This window comes from Phaenicophaeus curvirostris, chromosome 13, assembly GCF_032191515.1.
Source record: "Phaenicophaeus curvirostris isolate KB17595 chromosome 13, BPBGC_Pcur_1.0, whole genome shotgun sequence".
In the NCBI taxonomy this organism is placed as follows: domain Eukaryota; kingdom Metazoa; phylum Chordata; class Aves; order Cuculiformes; family Cuculidae; genus Phaenicophaeus; species Phaenicophaeus curvirostris.
The window spans coordinates 7,864,511-7,892,281 of NC_091404.1; the positions used below are offsets into that span (position 1 = coordinate 7,864,511).

Consider the following 27,771-nt stretch of genomic DNA (forward strand, 5'->3'; position numbering starts at 1 on the left):
TTATTTTAACTCCTGTGGTATTTTAATTTGGTCTGTTTCAGTGGTGTTACATGGCTCTCTTTAACCTCTACTCAGAGACCTGGTCCAGGTACTGCTTCTGCAGTGGTTATCTTTGGTTCAACTGCATATTTCCGAACATAACTCCCTTAAGCCTTCTTTTTCTCAAATGCTTTTAAAAACAAAATGTTTCCTAGAGGCTTTTTCTGTTCCCCTAAATCTCTGACTGGTAGTTTTGGCAGCAGAGATATCTTGTATGTTTGTATAAATAAAATAAAAGCCCTGTAACATTTGTCTTGGAGTTCTGCAGACCTAGTGTTTACAAACATTAAGTCCAGCCCGGCTGCCTCTTCCCATTTAGTCTCAGGTTCCATCCTGCCGTACCCACCCGTACCTGCAAGGGACTGTTGTGTAAAGCCACCTGCCGGGTCAGGCTGTAGTTGATTTTGCAGATTTAATGCTTGTTAGTATCCACAAAGTAGAAATGCTTATAAGGAAGAGCCATTCTTTCTTCATTGCATTTATTTGATTCTCTACAAGATGCCAACAGAGCACTGAGGTGAATTGGAGCTCTTCGTTAGAAAGTAAATCTTTCCATGGCAATTATTTTATTTTCAATGATGTCCTTAAGCCACTTTTCTCTAAACTGACACTGTTCTGGCCTGGAGAATGGAATAAAAAGAGGGTAAATAGTAAGAATAATACTGAACCCGAGCTTGGCCATTTGAGAGCTGACCTTTATTCACAGGGCAAGCCTGTCTGCTAGAAAAAAACTTGTGTAGACCTGGGACAAATTAATGATGGAGAAGGCAGGTGCGCATGGGGTGCCTGTCAGTGCTTGTGGTGGAGTGTAGCTAATGATAAATGGGGTCATTTGGTTTTGTGTAGCAATATTTTAGCATTTTCCTCCACCTCTCTGCTGTTCTTGCCAATTTACTTACACTAAGCTCCCTGTTTGTTTTTGGCTGGAAAAGCCTGCTAGAACCTCCGGAGTTGCATCAGCAGTGGAAGAACAGTAACACTTACCTGTGAATCAGCCTGCTCGACTCCAAAGTGAAAAACACTTCCACAGGCGAGGTCTGCAGGAGAGGAGAGACAGGGCAGAGTTCACCTCAAAATGCAGGCATTTTCATTAGGTGAGAGCTACAGTCTGCTTTGGAAATAACCTGTGTATTTGTACATGCCTGGTATGGATCAGGATAGGTTTTGTTTAAAGCCTCTGAGTATTCTCTTGTGAAGGCAAAGACTCAGAACTTGTTAGACACCGTGTCTAAACCTCCCACAGTTGCTCTGACAACTCCCAGGCCTTGTCAGTGTCTCTCAGGAGAGCTGCCAGCTCCTGGCCCGTCCCTTTGCTGCCCTGGTGTTTTCCTGCCTCAGGAAACTCCCCACCCCTGTACTTTTGTCTCTTAAAGGGCTGATATGTGCCATTTCTGAATACTTACAGCAGGTTTGGTTTTGGAGATCTCTATAACGAAGTAGACACTTGCTGTTGCTCGTGGGATGGGTTTTCTGCGTGTTGGGATGCTCCAGCAAACCCTATAATGGTATCTCTTGCTGTACTCCTGTTCTTCCTCCTGGAGAAATTCTGTCCAGTGAAGCCAGCTTTCATGAACCTTCCACGTCTGCTAAACAAATGCACTGTACTAAGATTCCCCTTCCTAGTAGGGGACTTGAGGGATGATGACTTGAGGGAGGTGATAAAAAGGAACTGAGGGGCTCTCCTTTAATTTTTCACACTCCTCAACAGTGAGAAGGCGTGACCTTCCTGAGTGGGTGGAATTGTCACTCACAGAAATGAGCTCTTCAATCTGCTGCTGTCCTCTCTCCACTGTGAAGTTGTTGCCTGTGATCCACTGGATTTTTTTTGTGACATTCTCTGTTTCTAGAATAGACAAAATGCTGACAAATCCTTCTGGGAAGACCCTGACACATGCAAATAGAATCATAGAAAAACCAGGTTGGAAGAGACCCATCGGATCATCGAGTCCAACCATTCCTATAATGTATAATTCCTGTCTAAACTCTTGGCAAGTTTAACATAGAACATTTCACATACAGTGCCAGGGCGAAGGGTTTATCACAAATTCAGTTAGGTACAATAAATTCCATTTTCAAGGGTGAAAAACTGGATTTTTTAAGACTATTCACTGCATTCTGAGAATAAGTTATATGTCTAAGAAGACATATAATTTCAAAAAGTCACCGATGAACTTGTAATGGAATCAGGCACGCTACCTTTCTCTTTTTTCTCCAGCTCTGGAAGACATTGGTCTGTACCGCTTGTCCCTTTTTCCATGGTAATGTGAGCTTTCTCTTCACTGGCAGCGTCTTCCTCTCCCTTGTCTATTTTCTTCTCCTTTAGAAAGAGAAATGCACAAATGCATCAAGAGACGTTTGGTCTTCAGAGCTGTGGAACCCATCTGAGAAGCTTCAGGCTGATCTGGAAAGGGGTTCTGAGACAGCATGAAGAGCAGGGGCCGGTCTCCCTCTCGTGAGCCCTTGCTCTGTAACTCATCTCTGCTCAGCCCTACTCCCAGCTGCCCAGAGCCATTGCTGTTGTTTCCTTACCTGGTGCGTGGGCCTGGGGAGCAGGCGGGTGGCAGCCCAGAGGAGTCTGATTCCAGCTGGGGCTGTTTGACACACAAGGAGCTGCCCAGGGGCCCTGGCAGCCTTGTTTCCTCTGTCCTGGCCTCCCCGGGTGCTCTAGACCCGCAGAGAGGCTCCCCGATGTGGTACCCAGCCAGCCAGGGAGTGTTTGCTTCGTGTTGCCATGGCAAGGCGGGTCCCAGCCAATCGGCGCTGGGCTCCCAGCATCCCCGCTGGCTTTCAGAGGGGCCCCTTCAGACCAGGCACCCTGGCAGAATTCCTCACCAGCAGCCAAGGACTCGTGGAAGGACAGCGTGAGCACGAAAACAGATGAAGCATCCCGCCAGGTTCTCTGTCAAGTTTCTGGCAGTCTCAATGTTTGCGGAACTAAGGCAGCCTCCAGCCAAACAGCCTCGGCCCAACCTGTGGCACAGAGGTCCTGTTGGCTCTGAACACCATCTGACCTCTTCAGAATGAAAGGCCCATGGATGTTAGAAGAGAGAGATGTTTAAGCAGAGTGCAGCGTGCTGAATTCCCAGCAGCTGCTCTGCTGGTACAGCAAGGGGCTATTACGAGGATTCAGCTGCTAGGGGAATAGATGAGCAGAGCGTAGCTTGTAGGCCCTGTGGCCTGATGGTGATGCTTTCTGCCCGAAGGTGAAAGGTGGGGAGTGATGGGTAGCTGTGCGAGGGCTCTATGAGATGAGAGAATGGATATCAACAGGTAACATTTTATTTCTTACAGGAATTTCTCTCATTCATCCCCTCACTAACCAGATTAAGAGAAACAACTGCAGCGTAGGTGTCTGCTATAAAAGACAGACGGGAGAAACGGACCCTCAGGACCCTGGTGCAGTTGTACCAAGACGTGGAGAAGCATCTGAGGGGGAACTGGTCAACAGGTTGGAAACTGGCTTAGCAATTGATGGGAGGGCCTTGTGCTGGGGGGGCAAGACGTGGGGTGCAGACCCCTGAAGAGTTCTGTCTGCGTGGCAGATGAAGCCCACTCCTTTATTGCATCTCATGCAACAAGCTTCTTTCCGCTGCTGCTCAGGACATACTGTAAGGTGAGCAGAGCCTGAGGCACGGCATCAAACAGACAAGACCGCTTCTGAGCCCAAAAATTCTCCATGAAGACACGCCGTTCAGCCAGGGCCAGTCCACCACAACAACACAGACGCAAGGGCTGAATATACATAGATCTTTATTGAACAGCTAAGTCATTTTATATATCTGTGTGGATTCTTCAAAGTGCTGCTTAGTCAATATTCTCCAGACCCTGAAAAAGAAGAAGTAACAGCTGTATCTGCACCGTTCTTGTAGCTAACTCGCAAGAGGGTGTAGCTGAAAATGCAGATTTTCAAATTAGGCTTCTTAAGTACTCATATCCTAATTAAAAATAAAATTTAAAATGCAAATTGCTGCAGGCAGGCCAGCCCCGCGTACAGAGCGAGCCCCGACAGCCCCAGGAGCAACCAGTGCCCACAGCAGAGGCGATGGGAGCCCCCAGCCCTGCGTTCCTCCCACCAGAACCCGCCCGAGGCCCCGGGCACCTGCCTTGGAGACGTAGTACTTGTTGACCCCCGACACCCGCCTGTCTCTTTCCATCAGGGTCCACTGGAAGGGATAGCGGGCGATCCTCTTCTCCTGTGAGCACACACAGGGCTGCCCGTCAGGGCTCTGGGAGAGGGAGGGGGACCTCGGAGGGAAGGGGGGGAAATCGGAGGGAAGGGGGAAGTCGGAGGGAAGGGGGGGAAATCGGAGGGAAGGGGGGAAATCGGAGGGAAGGGGGAAGTCGGAGGGAAGGGGGGAAATCGGAGGGAGAGGGATCTCCGGGATCTCGGAGGGAGGGGGCGCAGTGGAGGCGAGGCCCGTGTCCCGGGGCGGGCGCAGGCGGCGGCCCCGGCCCGCGCTGACCTTGCCGCCGTTGGTCCAGCGGTGCATGAAGACGGTGGAGAGCCCGGGGATGTTGAGGCAGATGCCCATGATGGCCAAACCGGGCAGGATCTCGTACCACATCGCGCCGCTCCCGCTCCAACGACCCGGGCTCCCTGCGCCAGCGCCTTCCCGCCCTGCCCCGCGGCCCCCGGGGCACGCCGGGAGCTGTAGTCCGGGGACCCGGTGCATGCCGGAAGTTGTAGTCGGGCGGGGAGAAGAGAGAAGACTCCGGGGCGCGCGGTGCATGCCGGGATTTGTAGTCCAATTCGCTGCGCATGCCGGGAGCCGTAGTCCGGCGGCGCGGGGCCTGCACGGCGCAGTCGCGGCGGCCGGTGGTGCGGAGGGGGGGGCGGCGCTGCCCCGCGGCCCGGTATGAAGGAGGACAAGGAGAACGCCAGGCCCAAGGAGCGGCGCGGGCCGGGAGCCCTGCTGGGCCCCACGGCGGCCGCGGGGCCGGGCGGCGCCGAGACCGAGCGTCTCGAGCGGCCCAAGGACAAGAAAGAGACGCTCAGCAAGGTGGGACCGGGGCGGGGCGCGGCCTAGGCGACACCTCGATCCCCCGGCCGCCCCTCCAGCCCCCGACCGTCCCCCTAACCCCCCTCGGCCGCTCCCCCGACCCTCCCTTACCCCCCCCCCCGTCCGCCCCCACCGCTCTGGCCCCCCCGACGCCCCTGAGGGCTCTCTTGACCTCCCCAAACTACCCCCTGACAGCGCCCCGACCACCCTAACCCCCCCCCCCGACCCTCCCGGTGTCCGCCCCGACGCCCCTAATCTCCCTCCCTGTCCCCCCGCTGTCCCCCGGCCCGCAGGTGGTGATCCGCCGGCTGCCGCCCAGCCTGACGAAGGAGCAGCTGGAGGAACACCTGCAGCCCCTGCCCGAGCACGACTACTTCGAGTTCTTCGCCAACGACTCCAGGTAGGACCGCGTCCCGCCCGCCCCAGCCGTGCCCGGGAGGTGCTGGTCCCTGTCAGCCGCCTCCCCTGTCCCCATCCTGTCTCCACAGCTTGTACCCGCACATGTTCTCGAGAGCCTACATCAACTTTAAGAACCAGGAAGACATTGTCCTCTTCAGGGATCGCTTCGACGGCTACGTTTTTGTGGATCACAAAGGCAAGTGAGCTCTGCTGGGCCGCCTGTTTAGCCTGGAGAAGAGGAGGCTGAGGGGAGACCTCACTGCTGGGCTCTTCTCCCAAGTGACAGGGGACAGGACGAGAGGGAATGGCCTCAAGCTCCACCAGGGGAGGTTTAGACTGGACATTAGGAAAAAATATTTCACGGAAAGGGTCATTGGGCAGTGGCAGAGGCTGCCCAGGGAGGGGGTTGATTCAGCTTCCCTGGAGGTGTTTAAGGCACGGGTGTTCGAGGTGCTGAGGGACGTGGTTTAGTGATTGATAGGAATGGTTGGACTCAATGATCCAGTGGGTCTTTTCCAACCTGGTGATTTTATGATCTGTCTCGCTGTGTGCATGGTAGAGTTGAACCCAAGAACCAGAGGTGCAAGCGGACTGACGTTCCACCTCTGATTTGTTTGGGTTTAGCGCCCTAAATGAATGTTGGGCACTGTTTCAGGGCATAGAAAACGTCTTACACTTCGTGAAAACTGATCTAAGTTGGTTTTGTCTATTTTTAAACTGATTTTGTGTAATATGTGTCAAGGCCAGTTAAGGTAGTGTCAAGGTATTCAGTGTATCTCATGTTTTTAAGTTTTACATTTCAAAGCTGCTTATATTGGGTAGCATTATAAGTTGTTGGTCTTTCATTGAGAGAGACCTTAAATCTATGTATTTTGCAAAAACTTTTTAACAAGAGCCTTCCTGTGGTTTCGGCAGGCTATGGATTTTGCCTTGAACTTTGTTGAAAGCTCACATGTGCTACATTCAGCCAGCTAGGTGTTTTGTGTGACACAAAACTCTGTCTGTCAGATTCTTCTTTATTTAGGAGGGTTGTATTGCCAGGTTCAGGTAACACCTGGATCATTTAAATAACCTGGTTTGCAGTGTAACAGCACGCTCTACTTACCATACCTACAGCAATATTGAAGTTATGTAGCCGTAAGCGCTACCGGTAGGTGAAGCTTTAAAGCTTGCCTGTAATGTGTTGCATTCTGTATTTTGCCAAAAGTTGTGATTTGCCTCAGTTGCAGTCACATAAGAGATTCTCTCTACTTGTGTGGTGAACGTGTAGTCTGTAGGATGAGGATGTTGAATGGTGTGGTGTCGGTGGGGTGCCTGAACTGACAGCTGCAGACAGTCTTAAATCTAGTATTTCTTTCTTGCTGTGAGCCTGAGAATTTGCAGTTTGGTTGAAATAGTGAGAGCGCTTAGTTCATTAACTCTGCTGGCTCTAAAAATTTTTTTTTAATTAAATGTCTTTCAAAATACAAGATTTTTTTTGTATGCTGTCCAAGTTATCTCTTGTAGTATTGCATGTTTCTTATGAGGCTTATCTTCCTGCCTTAGACATGGGCAATACTCTCTGTATATCTGTCTCATCTCCATTTTAACTTATTTTTCCCTCTCCTCTTAATAGGTCAGGAATACGCTGCCATAGTCGAGTTCGCACCTTTCCAAAAAGCTGCAAAAAAGAAGAGTAAGAAAAAGGATGCCAAGACTGGAACTATTGAAGATGGTATAACAGCTGGCTAGTTTGTTTTGCATGTGTAGATATGAAAGTCCTAGCAGTTAATGGAATATGTTTTTACTGTGATGTTGTAGTTTATCGCTAGAATGTTTGCTTAATTATATATGAAGCTTATTAGCCCTGCTTCGTCAGCTCCAAATCTGTTAAATATGATTGTCCTAGCCAAACATAATGCAGTGGCTCGCTTGATTGCTGCCAACTTATGGAAAGGTGACATATAAACAATGCAACTTATGTAAATCTAACCCAGACATCCAGCAGTGTGCGAATTCATTTCATGCTACAGTATGTCCTTTCTTTCTTTTTTTTTCCTTTGATCCTTCCACTCTGCTGTAGATCCAGAGTACAAGAAGTTTTTGGAAAGTTACAGTGCAGATGATGAAAAATTAACCTCCACTCCTGAAACTTTGTTGGAGGAAATAGAGGCCAGAAACAAAGAGCTGATAGGTAAGAAATCTTACGTTGTCCTAGAGCACAAAGAAGTTTTCATGGTGTGATTTGAATCTGCGATTTCTCAACCTTGAGGAGACTGAATTCTTTTGCAGGCATGCTTGACATTTGTTAAACTTTTAGGCTAATATTATTCAGTGCATTTTATGCTGCTCCCATGCTCTAAATTCTTCTCTAGATTTATGTTGTATATGCTAATCTTCCTTCCTGTTTTAAACAGTTAGTCAGGGGTTTGTTAGTCAGACTGGGCTGTGGTGCAGCTGCATTTTGGTGAGATGCCAGGGTGTTTAATGCAAAACGCTGTGAGCAGTGGTGTTCCATGCAGGTACAAGTTAAGAGATATTGTGGTTGGGTAAAATATCACTAGAATGCTGTTTATAAGCATGTTGTAGGCATCTCTTTCAAAGCAAGAGAAGCTAGGAAAGGTGTGGTGCAGACAGTATCCCTTTACAGTAGGTGTACTGGGTTTCATATTAGTGTCCTAAATAAGTGTATAGAATCCTAACAGTTGCTGCTGTTCAGAGACAGAATTGGAATACTTGTTTCACTGCTATGTGTGAGAGGAGATAGGCTGGATAATCCATAAGGCTTCTTCATTTCGTATAGGGTTTTGTTGTAGGTATTTTGAGTTTTGGATAAAGCAAATTGTTTACATTTGATTTTATATATTCTGTAGCTAAAAAGACTACTCCTCTGTTGAACTTCTTGAAAAATAAACAGGTAAGACTTATCTCCAGAATCATCTTGTTGCTTGCAAGTAAAGTTTGCTCATTTAAAGCGTGTTTCTTGCAATGTGTATATTGATGTTTCTGCCCTTTCTTTTGGAGAAGCAGCTTTTCACCCAACTTCCACGTTAGCATCTGGTTCACGTATTTTAAACTACTAGAATGCTGGCTTTTGTAGGAATAGTGGTACTTTGTGCACGTTCTGGTCACAGCTAAACATCTTTGTGGCACCTCCAAACCAGATTCCATTTCGGTGCTTTCATTTTTAATGCAGTTATGGCCACGGTCCTTGTAGGTGATCTTTCTCCTAGCACATAATGTCTTTTTCATTTCTAGCAATGGAGAAAATCACAGATAGGGCAGATTTAATCAAAAATTAGAATTATAAAGGCTGTGGCTGGTGATGTGTTTAGTTGTTTTAAGATAGTACAAATCAAGGTGTATGAGCACGGGGTAAAAATGAAATGCTGCTGTAACATGGTCAGGTTCACAGCAGAGCTATAGAGACAACAGGAGGGGCTTTTTCTTTTATAACAGGGGTGTTTTTGAGGTAAGTTATTTGGTGATAAAATAGCCTGCAATAAAGTGCTAAAGTATTGTTAGGCTTAAGGGGATGATTTCTAATGTGGAAATACACTATTTGTCTTTGGTTTTACTCATGCAGAGGCTGAGAGAAGAAAAAAGAGAGGAGAGGAGAAGGAGAGAATTGGAAAGAAAAAGACAAAGGGAAGAGGAAAGAAGAAAATGGAAGGAGGAGGAGAGAAGGAAGAGAAAAGAAGCAGAAAAACTGAAGAAGGTAGACAGATGCCCAGAAAAAGAGAGAGACAGATCAAAAGAAGAACCAAAGATTAAGGTCTAGAACAGTTCTTTATTATAAACTGTTACACTCCCTTTCCCTCATTATTTGTATATCAGTCTCTCGAAATGTGCTTTGAGTATTTGTGTGAACTCACATGAGTTTGGTGTTAGTAAGTTACCACTTTTTTGTAATAGTCAATATTAGGCGTTGTAAAGGTTTACGTGCTGTAATGCTTCATAGCAATATTTAAACCTCTTGTCATGTGACTGTTGTACATGCTGTGGTAAACAGAATTGTGAATTCACTATGGAATGGAGACTATTTTTAAGCTTTCTAAAATCGCCTGGTTTAGGAGAAAAAGTCCTAGTCTGCTCTGTGGATTATGCTTACTCATACACTCCAGCTTTTAGAAATACTACGATTTACAGTAATGCAATTTTTAATGTTTATTTGATACTGGACTGTGTTTCCTTTGATGCAGTTTCGGTGTTGTGCCAGACAACGTGTATCAGAGTGACCTTTTTAGATGAGACTTCTCTTTCCTTTGTAGCTACTTAAGAAGCCTGAAAAAGATGAAAAAGACTTGGAGAAAAAAGAAAAATCCAAGAAACTGGAAAAAGAGACTCTGAGGGAGGAAAAAAATGCGAGTAGTGCATCTGCCAAACGATCTGATGGGGAGACAAAAGAAGAGAAGGCAAAAAAGTATTCTAGTACTTGCTATAAATACATACCTGTATATATAATTTGTTTCCTGATCTTACTGAGGCTTGGGCTGCTCTACCATGACCGTGTTCTGCAATTCTTTTCAAATTACTTTTCTCATAGACGGCATGGGATGTGTTCCCTGTGGCAGTTCACATCTCAGTGAGCGCAGAATGCCGTGTGAATTGCCTGGCAATACTTCACTAGTGGATAAATTTTAATATTTTTGCAAATTGCTGTGGGAGCTCCATGAACAAAACCCTGGGGCAGGTGAGCAGCAGCAGGCTGTGAGCGCTGTCCTTGCAATGAGGGAGTTGTAACCACAGCAAGAGGGGAGATGTGCCCCAGCTGCCAGTCCCTTTAAGTCCTTTAGAAGGACAGAGCGGAAGGTGTAATTCTCAGCAGCTCCTTGACTTGTCCAAGGTTCTGTTCTGCCATGTGAGAAATAGAGATGGGACTGAAATTCGGGTGTTTTCTAAAGCCAGAGGAGACTTGGCCAGCTGTGTGAGTAGAAGGCTAGGAAAAGCTGTCAGTGTCGTCTTTGGTTATCATTCATGGCTCAGGTTATTACAGCTTCCTAAAAGCTCCCTAGAACCTACCAGTGTGTCATCTTCCTATTGCAAATTTACACCAGTATTACATTGATCTCCCAGCTCTGTTTGGTGAATCTTTTGAGCTTAATTTTCAGTTTTGTTTTCATGCAGATCGGAAGATGAGTGTGTAAAGGACTACAGGGACCGAGATAGAGATTTTGAAAGAGACAGAGAATATGAGAGAGCACAGAGGGAGAAACTGAGACGCCAGGAAGAGGAGCGTCGGAGGCAGAAAGAGCGCTTTGAGAAAGAGAAGGTTTTTAGAAGAAAAGAAGAAGAGGTGAAAAAGGAGAGAGACTTACTCAGAGAAAAGGGAAAGAAAAGTGATCTCACAGACTTTACCAGCAGCATGGACAAATCTGAGAAAGTAACCAAAGACGATAAAAAAGAGGATACGATTAAGAGGGATCGTATCAGAAACAAGGTGCTGGATTTCTTTAAATTCTTGTGTTGATTCATAGGAGCAGTTTGTGGGTTTTAGGATATAAGCACTTAAAGAAAAGAACTCTGTGGTGGTTTCTCTGCTGAAACTTCTCCCTGTTCTGGTAACAAACTGCCATTGCTAGAAAGTTTGTCTGTTTGCCCACTAACAGTTTGTGATGTTTCCTGTCACTGTATAGGAATTCAGCCAAGATACTATGGGCTGAAATGTAAAGAGACTGATCCCTTGTCATTTGCTGATTCAAGCCCTGGGCTGGGCCAAGCTATACGTGCCTGAATATACATCTCAAAGTGGAAACTGGATTGAACAGGTTCCTCCAAAACAGGGACAGGGTTACAGAATATTACAAAAGGAACTGTAGACTCGAGAATGTCTTGAGTTTAGTTTTATATACTCTGCAGATGTGTTTCTGCAGCATCAGTGTGCAGGTTTTCTGTGTCACTTAAGGCATTATTGGCTACACTTGAAATGGGGTTTTGAGGTAGCTTTGCAGTTGGCCTGTGTTGTGAGAGGATGAGCTGAACTTGTCTGGGGAGGAAGCTCTTCACAGATAACTTCAGCTGCATGCAGCATTCTTTGTGGCTTGAACAGGGATGTCACAACAGAGACAACCCCAGTGTGAGAGTGTGAGACAGTTGAAGTCACATCGCCACCGTGGTGGGATAGTTTAACTTGGAAGACCTTGGAAAAGTCTAAATTTGAGCCACTTCTGATTATCACTGATGCCATAGTAACCACGGTAGCATGGGGCTATCAAAGAGTCTAAATAGCTGTGATTTATTTCAGGATCGTCCAGCAATGCAGCTGTACCAGCCAGGAGCCCGAAGCCGAAGCAGGTTGTGTCAATATGAAGACAGCGCTGCAAAGCCCATGGATCAGGGAGCGGATAAGAAGCCAGAGAGTGAGTCCAGTACTGCGAAGGAAGAGGAGTGACCAGCATGCAAGCCTTATGTGTTCTGACTGTCTGTGCAGCCAAAGAGCATGTACTACGCAATCCAGAAGTGCCTTCGAAGAGAAGAAGGAACAAAGGAAGAAAAGGGGGCATTGTGCTGTTGGATGTTTCTGGTTAAAGAACCTCAGTTGTAGACTCAGAGTTTGAAATGTGTTCATTGTATTTTCAGTTATTTGAATTTATTTTTCCCAGCATCTAACTGCACCAGAGAAGCGAATCTTTGCAAAGTAGAAAGACTTTACGGCCTTAAGTATGATAATAAATGAGTCATGTGGTCAGGAGGAGATGATGACACCTGGATCTAAAGCCAGAGCTTTCCCATAAAGGCGTCGGAGCCAGTGTTTGATGCACTTACAGCTGGAGTTAGCAGAGTTGCTGCTGTGCTGCGGTAGCTGAATTCTGTCGTTCTGGCACCGAGGGCTTGTGGAGGGACCAGCGCTCAGGGTCCCTCCGGCAGGTAGAGAACATCTGGCACGGGTGTTAGGGAGGGAGCCGCCCTCCCGCAGCGGTTCTATGGATAAAATAAGCGAGTTGGAGTGTATGAATAAGCTGGCTTAAGATTGGAATCCTTGACACATTCTCATGTAAAGTCTGCCTACGCTGAAATGCTTATTTTTAATGAAGCTTACCCGGTTTGAGCATCCCCTTCTTTTCCAGCACTCTCCCTTCTTTAACCATCCAGCCGTTCCCGACTCCTGGCCTCTCGCTCCGCTTCCCTTTCTCCCGTAAGCGGAGGCGCTGCCTCCCGGCTCGGCGGGCGCCCCTCCCGCTGCTCCCGGAGCCTCCCGGGGGCCGCCCCCGGTGCCTCCCCCGCCCGCCGCCAGGGGGCGCTGCCGCCTTCCCCGCCAGCGGGCGCTCTGGCCGCTCTGTGGCTGCTCTATGGCCACTGCGGCCGCCCCGCCCCACTTCGCGCGCGCCGCTTCCTCTTCCGCCGCCATCGCTGCGCCGCCGGCTGCCTCCCGCCATGGTGAGACTATCCGCCGCCATCCGCCGCCCTGCCGCCTCCACCCGGCCCCTCAGGCCGCCGCGGGGCGGCTCGGGGGTCCCGGCATCGGGGTGGGGGTGGGGGCGGGTGATGCTCTCCGCGCGGTCTTCCCGCTCGGGAAGGCGGGCGGCGCGGCCTGCGGGGCGCTAACGGCTGCTCTCTCTTCCAGTCCTCCCACAAGACCTTCAAGATCAAACGCTTCCTCGCCAAGAAGCAGAAGCAGAACCGGCCGATCCCGCAGTGGATCCGCATGAAGACGGGCAACAAGATCAGGTAACGGGGCCCGTGACGGATTTTGTGCGAGGAAGAGGGCGGGTTTGTGGCCGGGCAGCGCGGGCCGGGGCTTCTCGAGAGGCTGCCTCGAGGGTCCCCGAGACCGCGGGAAGCACTCGTGCACTGGGAAAAACGTCTAAAAGGACAAAGTCTTCGCAGCAGAGGCGTAGAAATTAATTTAAAATACACGAGTTGGTTGAGTCGGGTGTATCTCTTAAAAGAGGAGGCCACAGCGGTTTAGGAGATTCGAGGTATTTTTCTCTCATTCTTCATTCCCTGGAGGTGTTGAAGGCCAGGCTGGATAGTCCTTGGGCAGCCTGATCCAATGGGAGGTGTCCCTGCCCATTGCAGTGGGTTGGAACTGGATGATCTTCAAAGTCTTTTGCCAAACCATTCTAAGGTTACCTGATTCCCTGGCCCCATCTCTTGTTGGCTGGGACTCACATTGTTCTGTGATCCTTTGCCTTATGGTAGACTTTAGTTTGTATTTCTTTCCTCTTAAGGGAGTGGTTACTCTTTCAGGTTATCTAATCTGCACCAGTGTGTCTGGAGCCTGGTTTCTTTTCTGTGTGTCATCTCCTGACACAAAATAGCTGCCTCTTGCAAAATAGTTAAATATACAAAACGGCTGAAGGAAAATTTATTAATATGTTCTCACAGCAGCGAAAGTGTCCACGGGTATGCAGGGGCAGCACCTCAAAACTGAAAGCTTGGGGACCTGTGGCTAATTTATTCCAGAATCCTTACCCTGGTCCCTTCTCTGCTTTTGGCATTCCCCTCCCAAGACCTTTCCCCCTTCTCATAGCTGTCCCACTGAGTTTCTGCATTTTCAAAGAGCTGTACTTTACTGAGTTTGGGTGTACAGAGGTGCGTAAGGGGGCAAAGGCCTTGTTGAGTGTATGGTAGATAAAACGGATGGTGTAAGATCCTTGGTATGTGACACAGTTAATTTGCAGCAGGTCCTTTTTGTTAGCCTGTAGTGTTTGTTTTCCAGCATCATATTCAGAAAAATGCAGTAAGACAGCCCTGCAGAGCACTGGGGAGATGGGAGACGTGCAGGAGGTGGCGCGTGTCTGAGCCCTCTGGTTTAAAAGCTTAAACCAGTACAGCTCAGTCACTCATGCTCTGCAGCTAGTGTTTTATCTCAGTTGCTCCCCTTTCTGGACATTTTAAGGGAATACGAATCTTTCTCCCAGATTGCTTTTGGTTTAAGTAATGAGGAGAGAGTGACAGTAGCAGTGTCCAGCTCAAGCAGTGAAACAGCAGATAATGGCCAGGTTCTGTTCCTGTCACTTCTGACTTGTTCTGGGGAAAAACAGGTGTTGTGCACCCCAGATTGTACTCTTTTCTTCCAGGTGCCAGCTTACAGAGGAGCTCTGTTTTAGCTAAATTGGAATATTTGGGAATACTTTCTCGTGGGGCAAAATCATGGGGTTTTTTGTCTTGTGGTGCTTGGTCATCTGTACAGTAGCTTGGTCATCAGTCTTAACCCAAACTGTGCTAAAGCAGGCTGCAATTACAGTGCTTCATCCTGTGGGAGTACTGCCATTTTCCTGCTAAGAGTAACTCTGTTAACGCTGACTTTGGTTTCACCAATATGATGGTGAAGCCATTTATTCTTAACATGTACAGATACATACTCATACAGGAATATACTATTAGAGGGGGGCTTTATCCATAGGCTGCTCTGCTTTCGTATTTTGAATAAAAACAGCGCTTTTTGTGTTAGACTGCACTGAGGAGGTAGTTTTCATTATCATTGGACAGTTAGTATGAGATCGCAGGTCTTGTGTCCCAAAGAGGAGACATCTTAATCCCTTTAAGGTTTAGATTCTTACTGTTGCGCTAACGTGCTAGCTGTGAGTGAGTGAAGAAAGTAGACAGAGATGGAAATTCAAAACAATAAGTACACAGCTGAATATTGCCAGCAGCCTGGCACTGCAGCACGTAAGAAAGGTTTCCATTCTTTACTGTTGAGACCGCTCCTCAAATCCTGTGTTCAGTTCTGGGCCCCTCACCACAAGAAGGATGTTGAGGCTCTGGAGCGAGTCCGGAGAAGAGCAACGAAGCTGGTGAAGGGGCTGGGGAACAGGCCTTATGAGGAACAGCTGAGAGAGCTGGGGGTGTTTAGCCTTGAGAAGAGGAGGCTGAGGGGAGACCTCATTGCTCTCTACAACTACCTGAAAGGAGGTTGTGGAGAGGAGGGAGCTGGGCTCTTCTCCCAAGTGGCAGGGGACAGGACAAGAGGGAATGGCCTCAAGCTCCTCCAGGGTAGGTTCAGGCTGGACATTAGGAATAAATTTTTCATGGAAAGGGTCATTGGGCACTGGAACAGGCTGCCCAGTTTGGTGGTTGGGTCACCATCCCTGGAGGTGTTTAAAGGACGGGTGGATGAGGTGTTGAGGTTTGGTGATTGATCGGAATGGTTTGAGTCGATGATCCGGTGGATCTTTTCCAACCTAGTTATTCTGTGATTCTGTTAAGCTAAGGTGCTGAGCCAAGGTGCTTTCAGTCTGCCTGGATCCTCAAATGTGTGCACTTTGCTAATTTACATTGCTTTTGTCCTAGGTACAACTCCAAAAGGAGGCACTGGAGGAGGACCAAACTGGGCTTGTAAGAGAGACTGTCTTCAGGGAACTCTAATTAAACACTCGTCTTTCTGCCTCAGATTCATATGCCCCGTACGCTGTTCCACGACTCCCAAGTGATGCCTTCTTTAAGTGTTGGACTGCAGTCCCTGATGTTTGGGGTTTTTTTGTAAGCTAGCTTGGGTTATTGATGTTAATAATCACATCTGAAACATGAAGACTGTGTTCTATTGGTGTTCTTTCTTTCGGGCTCACTAATAAATACGGACCTTAATGACTTGGTTGGAATTATTTCATGTGTATATGATGGGATAGTGACAGAGAATAAACACTAATGTTACCATGAGTATAATCTCGCTTAGTGTGATGAAGAGTGTCAGCTCCTCTCAGGTAGAGGGTGTTGTGTTATCCTTTCCCGTATTGTGAACCTTTGAGAGCAAAGCATACTGAGTCAAGGGGTAAAAATCAGAAGTGGTTCTAGAGGATTTAATTTGAAGAAAATCTTTTATTAGACAAACAGTTAAAAAATAAGTCTTTTATAGGTGGGTTGAAAAAGGCAGGCATCACTTCATGAGTTCTAGACCACCGTGGCTGCAGTAACTGTTCGGAGTGTCAGCCTCTTGCTGCTTAACCCCAGGGCAGGCTCTGGATTAAGTTTCTGGTAGATTTGTGAAGTGTTACTAGGAAAAGAATTCGGTAAAGATGTGGCTGTATAGTTGCTGGATGCCATTTCTGGGGCTGGAAAGTGAAGTGTACTGAAAAAGCTCCTCTGGGGTGCGGTGGCTGCCCATGCAGGGTGGGCTGTGGTAGGTGAGGAGGGGTGTCCACGTCTACAAAACTGCTAAGCCAAGTCAGCTTCCAGGTCCCACCTCTGTGACATTACACTGACATGTCAGATGTGTGTGTGTTCACTGTGGCAGCTTCTGTCACAGCTACAGGCTCTCCACTATCCCCCCGCTTGCCGTGACCCTTCTGAACATCCCAGGTAGACCGCGCAGTGGGTGGGTGCATCTCCCACAGAACGCGGTGCTCCTAGGGACTGCAGTGCCTCATGTCTGCGTGTTCCCCCGAATATCTTATAACCTGAGTTTTGTTTAGAGTGCTGTGTGGCGTGACCAAGCTGGTCTTGATGCAGCCTAGTTTAAAACATTCTCAGCAGAAGGGTAGTCACTCGAGGTGTCGCTGGAAGGAAGAGTTAGCTATTTAAAAAAGGAGGAAGAGGAAAGAAGTGATAAAACCACTGAGTAGGTAGCATTGCAGCTTCCCAGCACTGGCATTCTCCATCGTGGCCTGTGAAACATCAGCTATTCACCAAGGGCCAGAGGAGGAGGTGGCTGTGGCTCAGCAGAGTCCTGTATGGCTGCTGCTCCTGTCCCTTCTGCAGCACAGACCTGGGACAGATGCTCTGATAACGGAGTATGAGCCTGTTCTTGGCTGTGGCTGCTGCAAAGCCCATCCTGATGTTGGAGGCTGCCAGGTGCTTGGGTGCTGTTTTCTGCACTCAGCCTGCAGCGGTGGCTCCGTTGCGGGGTGGGTGGCAGCTTCCTGAGGAAGCCTCAGGCTGTCACACCTTCTGTGTTGCTGTTTTTCATGTTGAAGGTAGATAGATTGATCTTGTTGGTCTTACAAATACCCTATCTGCCAAGCACCTGTAAATGCCTAACGAATTCCCACCTAGCTCAGAGCTTGCGGCAGTCTCTCCCTGAGGTGTGCAGGAGGCCTCTGTGAAGCAAGGCTGGGATTTTTACCAGCTTCAGGACTCTCCTGAGGTATCTTCTAGCTTCTTTTCCTGTCTGGTAAGAGTCTGGTTTCTGCTTTGTTATCAAAGGGAAGCAGTAAGTCATTGCAACAGGACAGCAGCAAACATTGTTGGCAGAGGTGTTTCAGCTAAGGCTGATGTGCTGCAAACACTGTTACCCCAATGTTTTTTAAATCTTTTCTGTGTCTGCTCTTTGAAGAAAGTGTTTAGGAAATAACAGCACTCTTGAGGATCAAAGATCAACCTTGGAGCCCTGCATACCACCCCCTGCCTCTCCCCGTCACCACTGCTGGTGGGCAAAGGTGCTCACAGTTTCTCTTTAATTGTGTCTTTGAGGACCTGGATGAAGAGGAAAAAAGTAATTTTATGGTCTTGAGAATGGAAAGAGACTGTTTCTCTGCGGCATACATGGGGAAAGCTTTCCTGAGCAATGGACTGAACTATTTATTGTTTTTACTGTTAGATTGTCTCCCTATTACTATCATTACTGTGTTATCTTTATTAGATGGAAGCAGCTTCTACCAAGGAACTGCTTTGGAAAATAACCCCTTGTATTACTTTCCCTGTTTGACTGAATCTGCTTTTCAAGTTGGACATTAAGGGGTACCATAAAGTAAATGTAGTACAAATTAAAATTGGGTTAAAATCAACCTTCTGTGGAACTTCAACCAGTACAAATACCTCTGAGTCTGAATGATTTCTGTTGTTCCTGTGGCAGATCTCTGCTCTCTCCTTCCTGTGGGACTTGCAGGGGTGGGGAATCAAGTAAAAAATAGAAGTAATTTAGATATTCTACTTCATTAGTTTTGGTGGATATGCATTTGTTTTCTGAGTGAGAAGCAAAGCTTAAGCTGATTGTACACCTGAGTATTTTATAAATGTCTGTGTTTCCAAACCAACTGCCCCTCCGTAGGGATGGAAACAAACACCGGGAGGCAGAAGGGTCACTGGACGTGACGAGGTGTTTGGGGACACGCAGCGTGCAGCGGCGGGAAGGGGGCTGTGAGGTGAGGAAGATCCTTTCTTGCCCTGTGCAGAGGAACTCCTGCCGGAGCAGCTGTGATGGATGGGGTACGTTTTGACACCACCTAGGGAAGCAGAGCTCTGGTCTTGTTCTTTCTGAAGGGCCTGCCTGATCCGCCTCAGAGCAGAATACAGCTTGAAACCCTCAACTGAAAGATGAGGGGGAAAGCTGCCTTTAGGGGGTTTGGTTATCTGTAGAGGGGAAGCAAGTACTAAAAATCCTTTAGTGGTATTTCAATGTAGTTAATTTTACTTTCAAATGGAACACTGAAGTCCAATTTTACTGGTGGAGCATGATGAAGCTGCAGGTACAGATGCCAAGGAAAAACTTCCAAGAGCACTGCCACTAATTCGAGTGTTCACTCTGTGCCTTACTCAGGGGAAGATGGGTGACAGAGGACTGACAAGTCAAAAACTACTTCATTGGATGTACACTCCCCTGTCTTATCAAAATCTTTGGATACCAAAACTAAAGATTGCAGATGGTTTGGTATCAGTGCTCTTCATGGAGTTTGTGCTGGGCATGACCAAACTCAGTAGAAGCCAGCCTGCTGTCCCATGGCCTGGATGTGGCCAGAGAAGTTCTGGAAGAAGCTGTGTTGCTATAGTCTTTAATCTATTATAGTTAAAGCACTACAAAACCAGTGCAGACCAGGCATTGAATTTATTTCCAGTGTGTTTTGTATGTCTCTGCTGTTGACCTCAGTGATTAAAAAGATGTCCAGGCACATCTGCCTGTTCATTTGGTCACCCGGACTGGGTATTATCCAGTCACTGGGTAGCTATATGCTCATCTGATGGCTGGTTTTCCATGTATCGACCGCTGCAGATGGGGTTATTCCAGTGTCCAAGCAGCATTTCAGACCACAATCTGAATATAAATGAGGTTTTCTCAGGGTCTGTGAAAACAATGGGCTTGGGTTCTTCCGAGGGAGTTACCCGTGTATCTTTCTGCATCAAGGTGCAAATTCACCCACAGAACCAGGCCAGAGATCATCTGGAGTCCCTTGGTCACCTCTGCAGTCCCCCAAAAAGGCAACTGGAAAGAAACCACAACTCCCTTCCGGAGTGAGGTGCCTCTGCAAGGGCTGCTGCTTTGCGATGCAGAACAGAAACAACCCAGCTGATGTGAGTCACTTAAATGTGAGTGCTATTTAAGGGGGTAGAAATGGTCTCATGGTGCTGAAAAAGAGGAAGGAGAAGTTGTTTTTCTGAAGCTACTTTGAAGCAGCCCTGGTCTTCAAGAGTGTGAAAAGCAAGTTGAAATCAGCTGGGCAGAGCTCCATTTAGTGAGCAAAACACCAGGAGGCACACAGAGGCTTTGCCGTTTGGATGCCGTTACCGATACATACGCGTGGGGTTATGCTGCTGGAGGGATGTTTCACAAGAGTTTCATTTCTGAGTGTGACCTCAGTAGCCACAAAGATAATCTCACAGCCTTCACATCTTTTCCATGGTTTTGAGCAGTCTTTCCAGAGCTGCTTCCAGACTACAGTCCCCACAGGAGCCACCACATACCAGCCCACTGGGTGTCCCTCCTGTCTCCTTCACTCCAGCCCCTGTTCCCAGTGGGGCTGAGCATCTCCAGCTTCTCTGGATGGATGGAGGTCCCTAGGGAAGGGCTCATCTTACACTTTGAAAGGCTTCTCTGGGCCCAGCCCCCTCTATCAAATTAGGCGCTCTAGCTCTTATTTTACTAAGGAACAGCTTTATTTGTCATAAACAGCAGCACAGAGGAAATGAAAGTGGTGGAGATCTGGGGATCCCACAGGAGGTGCAAAGCATTTGCAGCTCAGTGGCACGTTCTGCTTCTCTGTACCTGCTCTGCCTTCTGGCAGAGAAGTGAATATAAAAAGGTGGTTTTGGGGGGTTGTTTCTGAATCCATAGCTGCTTCCCCATCGTCAGTCCAGTGCCAGCCCTCCAGCGTCTCACAGTACGGTTGTGAAATACTGAATTATATTCTGCCAGTGTCTGTCCAGGCATGCAAGGCACCACAACCAGTCCAACCTCACAGCATCGCTGGAAGCTCGGGCAGTGCTGATGGCCTCATCTTACAGGTGGGAGAACAAAATCACTGAGTTGCTGCATGACTCGCCCATGGTCACAAGCAAAGTCTGGGACAGGCAGCCCCAACTGCAGCACCAGCCCCCAGCACCGGACATCACCTCCCATGGTAGGTCAGCATCCATCCCCAGGCATGCGGGTTGTTGGAGAAGCAGCAACTAGCAGCAGGGCTGCCATGTCAGCCCCCACCACGAGGCTCTGCTGGGCTGTGGCGAGGAGTCCCCATCAGCAGGGGCAGGGGACAATTCTATGAGTGGGTTTTAGGAAGGGCTGTGCCCAGGCAGTGCTCCCGATGGCTGTGGTTGCCCCCCACACGCTTGCACCAGCACAGACCCAAAAGATTACACAACACCTGAGTGGCTGCTGTGCCCTATGCAGGTTGTTAATCATGTCTTGGCCAGGGTTTTGAGCACCAGCCCTCGCCGGGTCCCTGCAGTCTCATCCATGTGCTATTCAGCATGGATTTGCAGGCAAATGGGGCTCTTCAGTGCCCTCTGAAGAAAGTGAATGCATGTGAGACAAAGTCCCGGAGAGTCGACAGGCTCCATGAGCGTTGGGCATTCCCTTCAGCCCCAGAGTCCACGCAGTCCCGCCCTGCCCTGGCCTCTCTGGATGACTTACAGTTGTTGTTGGTGTTGTGAGAGCACAGCTGGAACAAATCCTCTTCAAAGGCTCCTGCCAGCTCCTTCAGCTCCCTGGGGGCATCTGCCCTCAAGTACTGCCAAGCCTTGCGCCCGTTGTGGTCCCTGAGGCTGCTGTCTGCCCCGTAAGCTCCCACCAGCACTTTGATGAGCAGCTCGTGTCCCTGCAGGGCGGCCAAGTGCAAGGGAGTGAGCCCGCCGCTGGCTGTGGGGATGTTCACGTCGATGGGATAGCCCTTCTTCTGGGCATGGGAGATGACCTGGATGAAGCTCTCATAGTGACCATGCTTGGCAAGCCAGTGGAGAACGGTGAAGCCTGTCACAAAGTCTCTCCTGTTCAGCAGGCTGGGATCCAGGTCCAGCAGCCTGATGATGTTGTCAGCATCACCTTCGGCCACTGTCAGCAGCCACTTGTGCTCCAGGGGATCCAGAACAAGGGACAGCACCTCCAGGTTCTGCTCAGGCTTCTGCTCTTGTTGTGGTGCCGTAAGGAGACTGCTGTTATTGGATGTCTTCTGAGTGGCGGCAAACCGCATGGTGCTGTTGGAGGTTTTGCTCTGCAAGAGGATTTCCTTCAGCTCCTTCCTCCGGGTACTGCCAGGGCCGATGGAGAGCCTGCTTGCAGCCCTACCCCAACTTCCTGGGCCTTGGCTGCCCTGGCTGATGCTCCTGCTAGTGTCCATTTTCTGCAGCGGGTGGAAACGCTCCTTGCTCCCTGCGGCGGCCGGCCAGAGATGGGAGCTGCGAGCTAGGCTACCCACTTGGGGCTGGGAGCCTTCCTGGAGGGTGAACATGCGGGCGATGCCAGCTACCCTTTTCTTCACGGAGCCCTGCTCCCGCTCCTGCCGGGCCATGGCAGCGCCTTCCACGGGGCTGGCGGCAGCCTGTTCCCCGGCAGGCCACAGCTCCCAGCCCGTGCTCCCCAGCTCTCACCCCACGCTTCCTGCTCAGCAAAGGAGGAACTGATTCTGCGAGGTGGGAGGGCACGCAGGGCACGGCGGCAGCAGGTCTGCGGTGCTGCCACACTGCCAGCATGGTGCAGGTGACCTTTGTTCACATGACGTCCACAGCAACTGTTGGCACCGGGCAGGCGGAGGTGGAGGAGTCCCCAGCAACCATAGAATGTCTGTGCTGTGACATCCCAAAGGGAGAGGGGAACAACAGGTAGAGGTGGGGGAGTCCAGGGCAGCCCAATGCTGGTACTACAGAAGAAATCTGATTAACTGTATTCTTTCTGAATAGTCTCGTTTAGCGTTAGTGGCTTAGCATCAGCAGTTGAAGCGGCTGAAGCCTTGGGCCACAAGAGCTGATAAAACCAATGCTGCTAGCACAGAATTCACTGAATTCAGCAGATACGAGTGGAACAACAACGAGAAGGACCAGGGAGACCAGTCCAAGAGAGTGAAGTAACTTCAGGAGGCGGCCATCCTGGTGGCAGTTATAACAGGTAAGAAATCAAGAGACCACTGAGCAGAACGAAAGGATTGGACTTGGGAACTGGGTGATGGGTGGATTGAGTGTAACTGAGAGGTGCAAGTGGGCCTAGGGGTTCGTCTCCATAGGCACCCAGCTCGAGCTGTAACTGAAGAACTAATAAAAGACTAATTGGGAACCTTCACTTGGACGTGGTATTTTCAGTGGGATCCTGGGGTCAGACCCTGTTATGGCAGCCACCGTGTGTAGCATGTGTAAGTAACACTGGTCCTGGGGACTTTTCCTCTGGCCTCAGCACACCCCAAAGCCCTGGGAGCCTTGCTGTGCCCTTGGGGCACCTGCCTTACAGCCACCCCCAACTGCCTCCCACCTTTCAGTGCTTCTCCTTTGTCCTGTGCTCAGGAAAGCTGAGGTTTGGGGCCGCTTTCTCAGTGTGTCTCTGCACTGTAAGTATTTTGGGTCCCTTACCACCCAGTGTTTCAGCCTCCTGGAATTTTAGGCTTCCTCTCTTGCTGTGTTACGCTTCCCAGCAGTGGCCCATGCCCCATGCAGCCACCAGCAACTGTTCCCCTAATTTTGTTACCAATCAGGGCAAATTCCTCTGCTCATCGAGTCTTTCATTGAATCCTTGATTCCTCAGATTCCCATGGAATGGCTGAACCTTCACCAGGTGGTCTTGTGGCTGGTCAGGCAGCTAAGAGCTACTCCCGCCCCCTTCTACCCTTTTTCTTTGCCTTCCCTAAGCTTTAGCCCTGCTCTGACCTCCCCCAGGCTGGTCAGCGGCCCGGGAGGAAGCTTTGCCTTTCTCCAGCTACTTGGACCAGTTTTTCTGGGATGTGTGGAGAGCCGGCATCACCCCAAATGACTGGTGGTGAAAATATAATTGTCCCCTTGCTCCCTTTCCAGTGGTGCCTGGTTTTGTCACTCGACCTCAGTGGCTTCTGTGGGCTCGGGGAGGCAAAGGGCTTGACCCACACAGACAGGAGATCTTGGGGAATGGTTTAAAACACTCGTTGGATGGCAACTGGGGGAAACAAAGTCGCCCTGGTGAGTCCTGACCAGGCTGAAACCAGAGCGCCAGCCTTGAGGCCTTCACCTGGGGCCCCGGGGGGCTGGGAACGTTATTCGCTTTGGTTAAGGGCGGCGTTTCCTCTCTCTCAGCCTTTTTTGGTGCTCGTGCCGACATCAAAGGGAGGGAAACCGAAGTGGCACCAGCCACACCCTGAGAGCAACAGCAGCAGCACGGCTGGTCCCGCTGTGCCCCCTGGGCCGGGGCGCTAGGGCTCTGCCTGCGGGGCCCTCACTGCCCGCTGCGAGAGACACCCCGCTCCCAGCCCAGACTGCACCATCGCCGCCTGCCGCGGGGGGGGGGAGGCCCAGGCAGCCGCGCTCCTCCCAGGGCGGGGCGGGGTGTTGGGGCTCCGCCTCCCCCCCCCGCGCGGCGCGGCGGTGGTGGCGGCCGGCGGCGCTGTGGCGGGCGGGGCGCGCGGCGGCGGGCGCGCAGCGATGGCGGCGGCCGAGGTGGCGCGGCAGGTGCGGTGGGGCCGGGGCAGCGCGGCGGGAGGGGGAGGCTCGGGCACCCGCGGGCCCTGCCCTACCCTGTCCTACCCTGCCCTCGGGGGCGTCCCGGGGGCCTCGGGCCGGGGTGCGGCATCCGCGCGCTTCGGGGGTGCTGGAGCTTCCGCAGCGGCCGCCGACCCGCGCTCGGTCCGGTACACGGGGAGCCGCGCCGGGCCCCGAGGGTTCCTCCGGTGCCCTCTGTCCCCGACAGTCCCGTCCCCCCACTCCCCGGTGCCCTCTGTCCCTGAGGGTCGTCCCTACCGCCCCCCCCCCCGCCCCGGTGCCCTCTGTCCCCGACGAACCCCCCCATACCATCCCCGAGGGCCTCCCCTCTGGTGTCCTCTGTCCCCGAGGGTCCCCCCGGTGCCCTCTGTCTCCGAGGATCCCCCCTCCATGTCATCCTCGAGGGTCCCCCCCGCCCCCCGGTGTCCTCTGTCCCCGAGGGTCGTCGTCGTGTCCCCCCCACCCGGTGCCCTCTGTCCCCGACGATCCCCCCCATACCATCCTCGAGGGTCCCCCTGGTGCCCTCTGTCCCTGAGGGTCCCCCCTTCTCCCCCTCCCGGTGCCCTCTGTCCCCGAGGGTCGTGTCCCTCCCTGCCTCCGGTGCCCTCTGTCCCTGATGGTCCCCCCATACCATCCCCGAGGGTCCCCCTGGTGCCTTCTGTCTCCGAGGATCCCCCCATGTCATCCCCGAGGGTTCCCCCAGTGCCCTCTGTCCCTGAGGGTCCCCCCATGCCATCCCCGAAGGTCTCCCCAGTGCCTTCTGTCCCCCAGGGTACCCCCGTACCATCCCCAAAGGTCATCTGCCATCCCCCTAGCTTGGCTGTGGGCTCTCTGTGCCTGCCAGGAATCATCCAGAATGGGCGCAGAGGGAGCCGAGCCACCTCTGTGTGTGTTAGGGGAATGCTCAGGAGGCATCTGTAATGCCTTTGCATGTGGAAGCATTTTGGGTGTGATCTGATGGGCTTCCAGCTTGTGTGTCCATGCATTAGCACAGAAATAATACTTGAGATGGGTGCTTGCCGTTGCGTCTCCAAAGCAGGGGGTTTTAGCATGGACCCAGTCTCGTTGAACGAGTAGCCGTTCCCAGCCAGTTTGTGGTGTTATTTCCTCCTGGACATACTCATTGCCTTGTATGTAACTGCCAATGTTTGTGAAGTGACTCACTTGCTCCCTTGTCTTTTAAAGAAATTGAGCGTTAGGCTTTCCCAAGATAATATACAGGAGTTTCACACATCTGCTGGCGGCCTGGAATGGATTATGGTATAGTACGGCCTCTCTTGGGAGGCAAAAGGGAAAGCTGGCTGTGAGACGGACGTGAAATTAGTGTGCTGCGCATTGAAAACGCCTTTGCCCAGACACATGACTGTCAGCCCAGGTCTTGGGCATCCAGTTGTGGTTGTGCCTCGTGGAGCAGTCGGCCGTGGCATCCAGGCGATGCAGAGGGCTGCCGTGTGCTGGCGGGGCTAAACGTGTGAGAGTTGGGGCTGGGGGACTTGGGGTCACCACACTGTGTCCATCCCAGGGAACCCTTGATCTAAACCTGCATTTATTGTACAGATGGTTGGTGAAACCCCTCCTGCTGAGGCCCCTCTCCTGTCCTTTGCCCATGTGGAAGGTGCAGGTTTTAAACACAGAGAACCCCAGAGACCCCACCTTCTCCTTGTGGTGGAGGACAGGTACAGAGGACTGGCTTGCTGGGACTTTCTGACTCTCGGTCTCTGTAGTGCAGGTCAGGAAAATCACTAAGGCTGCTGATATAGATACGCAGCTTTTAATTGCCGGAGATTTCTCCTGGGAATGTATCCAAGCAGCATGGCGCTTCTGCAGCCCTTTGGCAGGGGCATAAAGAAATGTAATCTTAAGGGCTGTCAGAATTGGGGATTTCGGAAGCACTTGACCATATGTGAATGTTGAATGGCTGAATGATGCAATGTGCCTGAAGAGGGTGGTCAGTGGTCAGGAGCTTTAGTGAGACATTTCTTATGTGTTTCTTGCTTTCCATGGTGGCCGATTCAGAACTATTTCTCTCCCTCTTTTCTGTTGTTTTTCTTTTATATGCATCCTCACAATTTGTTATCAGCCAAGCAAGGAAAAGAAACACAAAGTGTTTATCTGCACTTTACATTCCTGCTTTGCATTTATGTTGTGGAGGGTGTTTATACCGTCTGCTAGATAATTCTGTCATTGCATACACGAATTACATGTTTGTACGAGTCAGAAGTAATTGGTATAAGTGTTGCTCTAATTTGTTGTTTAATCAGAGCCAAATGCAGAGCAGGGAAGTGGATGTTGTAGTGGTGAGGTCATAAGGAGGGACCTGATGTTGTTCTAGCCTAAAGATGATTTGAAAAACTGTGATGTGGAAACATGAATTCAGGTTCTGCCTTGCTTTGTGATTTGACGTGACTTTGTGTGCAAGAATGGCCTCAGTTACAGGAGTTAACCCCTTGGTCTCAGCTCTGCCAGGTGTCAGAGGGCAGGGGAGTGCTGCTGTGAGCATCAGCAGGGGTGATGGAGCTCTGTGAGTGTTGCTTAATTTGTTTTCATTGAGGGACGGTGCTGCTGTGTTTGTTGCGGCTGTTTGGAAATCCTCCAAAGGGAATATCTAACGCCAAGGCCTTGGAAGTAATTCTCATCTGGGGAGAGGTGGGAAATTGTGGTGAAAGTACTAAATTTCAGCTGTCAGTGTCCTAAAGAGGAACACTGTTTTCTATTAGATGCAGAAGTAGTATTGTACTGCTGTCTGCGGGAGCGTTTTCTTGTTGGACACTGGCTTCTTTGGATTGAGAGCTGCAGCATTCTTTATTTTCTGTACTCTGCCTGAATATCACCAAGTGGAGACTTCTCCATGGTGTTCTTTTTCATTGCTCCTTTAGTCCAGGCCACCAGAAATTGTCCTGGCATTTGCAATGAGCAGCACCAGTGCGTGTCTCGGGGAGGATGCTCTGCTTTATCTCCACAAAGCTGCAACGGCTGTCAGGGCTCTGAGGACGTCGGGAGCTGACAGCACTGTACCTACTTGTCCTGTAAAGCAGATCAAGGCAGAGGCACACACTCAGCAAGGTTTTCCTCTAATCGCTTTTTCATCCCGAGAACCCTGGAGCGATTCAAATACCTGGAGTCTAAATCTTGCCCATTTTATCTAAATTAGTATTTGATGTGCAGTGCTTGCACACTTGGAGTCATTTGTTGTATAATCTTTTTATTTTCCATATATGTCTAACAGTTCTCTGTAAGATTTAGAGTAGGCAGCATTGGTTTCTGTGGCATGGAGAAGCCCTAAGAAAAGGTGTGTAAATCCTCCAAAGCCAGGGAAGAAATAAATAACTTCCCCAGGTGACTACTCGTTACTTTCACTCTGTGATAGTCCCACCTGGCCATGCAGCAGGAGAGTGCATTGTTCTTTTTTGTTCTTTTAGTCTTGTTAGTGGCAAACACGCTTTGCCTCCTCCTAAGCAACCATAGACCCTTCTATTGTGGGGAGGTCACTCTGCGTATATGGGGAGGAAAAAAAGGCATCTGATGTCTTGATGTGGTGCCAGTGTTCACACCGAGATCCTGTCTTTGTCTTTCATCCAAGGAGATGCTGACTTTAAAATAGAGAGGACGGATG

The 27,771-nt window shown here is 50.1% G+C and overlaps 5 protein-coding genes and 1 non-coding gene across 10 annotated transcripts in view; 4 read left to right on the forward strand and 2 right to left on the reverse strand.

The window, feature by feature from the left end:
• Positions 1–3,772: 3,772 nt before the first annotated feature.
• Positions 3,773–4,719, reverse strand: NDUFA1 (NADH:ubiquinone oxidoreductase subunit A1). The gene is made up of 3 exons (XM_069867554.1): positions 4,503–4,719; positions 4,143–4,232; positions 3,773–3,864 (listed from the first exon to the last, which is right to left on the reverse strand). Exons 1-3 carry the CDS (start codon positions 4,710–4,712, stop codon positions 3,844–3,846), a joined length of 321 nt encoding a protein of 106 aa, XP_069723655.1. The 5' UTR covers positions 4,713–4,719; the 3' UTR covers positions 3,773–3,843.
• A 128-nt stretch (positions 4,720–4,847) lies between these two features.
• UPF3B (UPF3B regulator of nonsense mediated mRNA decay) lies at positions 4,848–12,470 on the forward strand. The gene is made up of 10 exons (XM_069867377.1): positions 4,848–5,039; positions 5,333–5,439; positions 5,528–5,634; positions 7,054–7,152; positions 7,501–7,611; positions 8,291–8,334; positions 9,004–9,192; positions 9,689–9,840; positions 10,545–10,857; positions 11,662–12,470. The coding sequence occupies exons 1-10, from the start codon at positions 4,896–4,898 to the stop codon at positions 11,806–11,808; spliced, it is 1,413 nt and encodes a 470-aa protein (XP_069723478.1). The 5' UTR covers positions 4,848–4,895; the 3' UTR covers positions 11,809–12,470.
• Positions 12,471–12,719: 249 nt separating this feature from the next.
• RPL39 (ribosomal protein L39) lies at positions 12,720–15,950 on the forward strand. The gene is made up of 3 exons (XM_069867379.1): positions 12,720–12,794; positions 12,982–13,085; positions 15,654–15,950. Exons 1-3 carry the CDS (start codon positions 12,792–12,794, stop codon positions 15,700–15,702), a joined length of 156 nt encoding a protein of 51 aa, XP_069723480.1. The 5' UTR covers positions 12,720–12,791; the 3' UTR covers positions 15,703–15,950.
• On the forward strand, positions 14,588–14,719 carry LOC138726392 (small nucleolar RNA SNORA69). Its single transcript, XR_011338436.1, has one exon. It is a non-coding gene; the product is annotated as a small nucleolar RNA SNORA69 (small nucleolar RNA).
• A 4,137-nt stretch (positions 15,951–20,087) lies between the features above and the next one.
• SOWAHD (sosondowah ankyrin repeat domain family member D) lies at positions 20,088–22,107 on the reverse strand. The gene has a single exon (XM_069867475.1). The coding sequence runs from the start codon at positions 22,013–22,015 to the stop codon at positions 21,005–21,007; it is 1,011 nt and encodes a 336-aa protein (XP_069723576.1). The 5' UTR covers positions 22,016–22,107; the 3' UTR covers positions 20,088–21,004.
• Positions 22,108–24,029: 1,922 nt separating this feature from the next.
• The window catches only part of SEPTIN6 (septin 6), a 29,089-nt gene continuing 25,347 nt past the window's right edge, over positions 24,030–27,771 (forward strand). For all 5 annotated transcript variants that reach the window (XM_069868005.1, XM_069868003.1, XM_069868002.1 and 2 more), the window contains exon 1: positions 24,030–24,128. In XM_069868005.1, coding sequence (XP_069724106.1) covers positions 24,102–24,128 — 27 coding nt within the window. In that variant the 5' untranslated portion in view covers positions 24,030–24,101. The remainder of the gene's footprint in view (positions 24,129–27,771) is intronic.

Excerpts from the sequence above, each read along its gene's own strand:
- NDUFA1 (XM_069867554.1), bottom strand. The coding sequence starts at position 4,712 with ATGCACCGGGTCCCCGGACTACAGCTCCCGGCGTGCCCCGGGGGCCGC. Across the intron at positions 4,233-4,502 it reads GCTGGACCAACGGCGGCAAG|GAGAAGAGGATCGCCCGCTA; the intron begins GTCAGCGCGGGC and ends GTGTGCTCACAG. Across the intron at positions 3,865-4,142 it reads ACAAGTACTACGTCTCCAAG|GGTCTGGAGAATATTGACTA; the intron begins GCAGGTGCCCGG and ends CTTCTTTTTCAG.
- SOWAHD (XM_069867475.1), bottom strand. The coding sequence starts at position 22,015 with ATGGCCCGGCAGGAGCGGGAGCAGGGCTCCGTGAAGAAAAGGGTAGCT.
- RPL39 (XM_069867379.1), top strand. Across the intron at positions 13,086-15,653 it reads AAGACGGGCAACAAGATCAG|GTACAACTCCAAAAGGAGGC; the intron begins GTAACGGGGCCC and ends CTTTTGTCCTAG.
- UPF3B (XM_069867377.1), top strand. The coding sequence starts at position 4,896 with ATGAAGGAGGACAAGGAGAACGCCAGGCCCAAGGAGCGGCGCGGGCCG. Across the intron at positions 5,040-5,332 it reads AGAAAGAGACGCTCAGCAAG|GTGGTGATCCGCCGGCTGCC; the intron begins GTGGGACCGGGG and ends CCCGGCCCGCAG. Across the intron at positions 7,612-8,290 it reads CAGAAACAAAGAGCTGATAG|CTAAAAAGACTACTCCTCTG; the intron begins GTAAGAAATCTT and ends TATATTCTGTAG.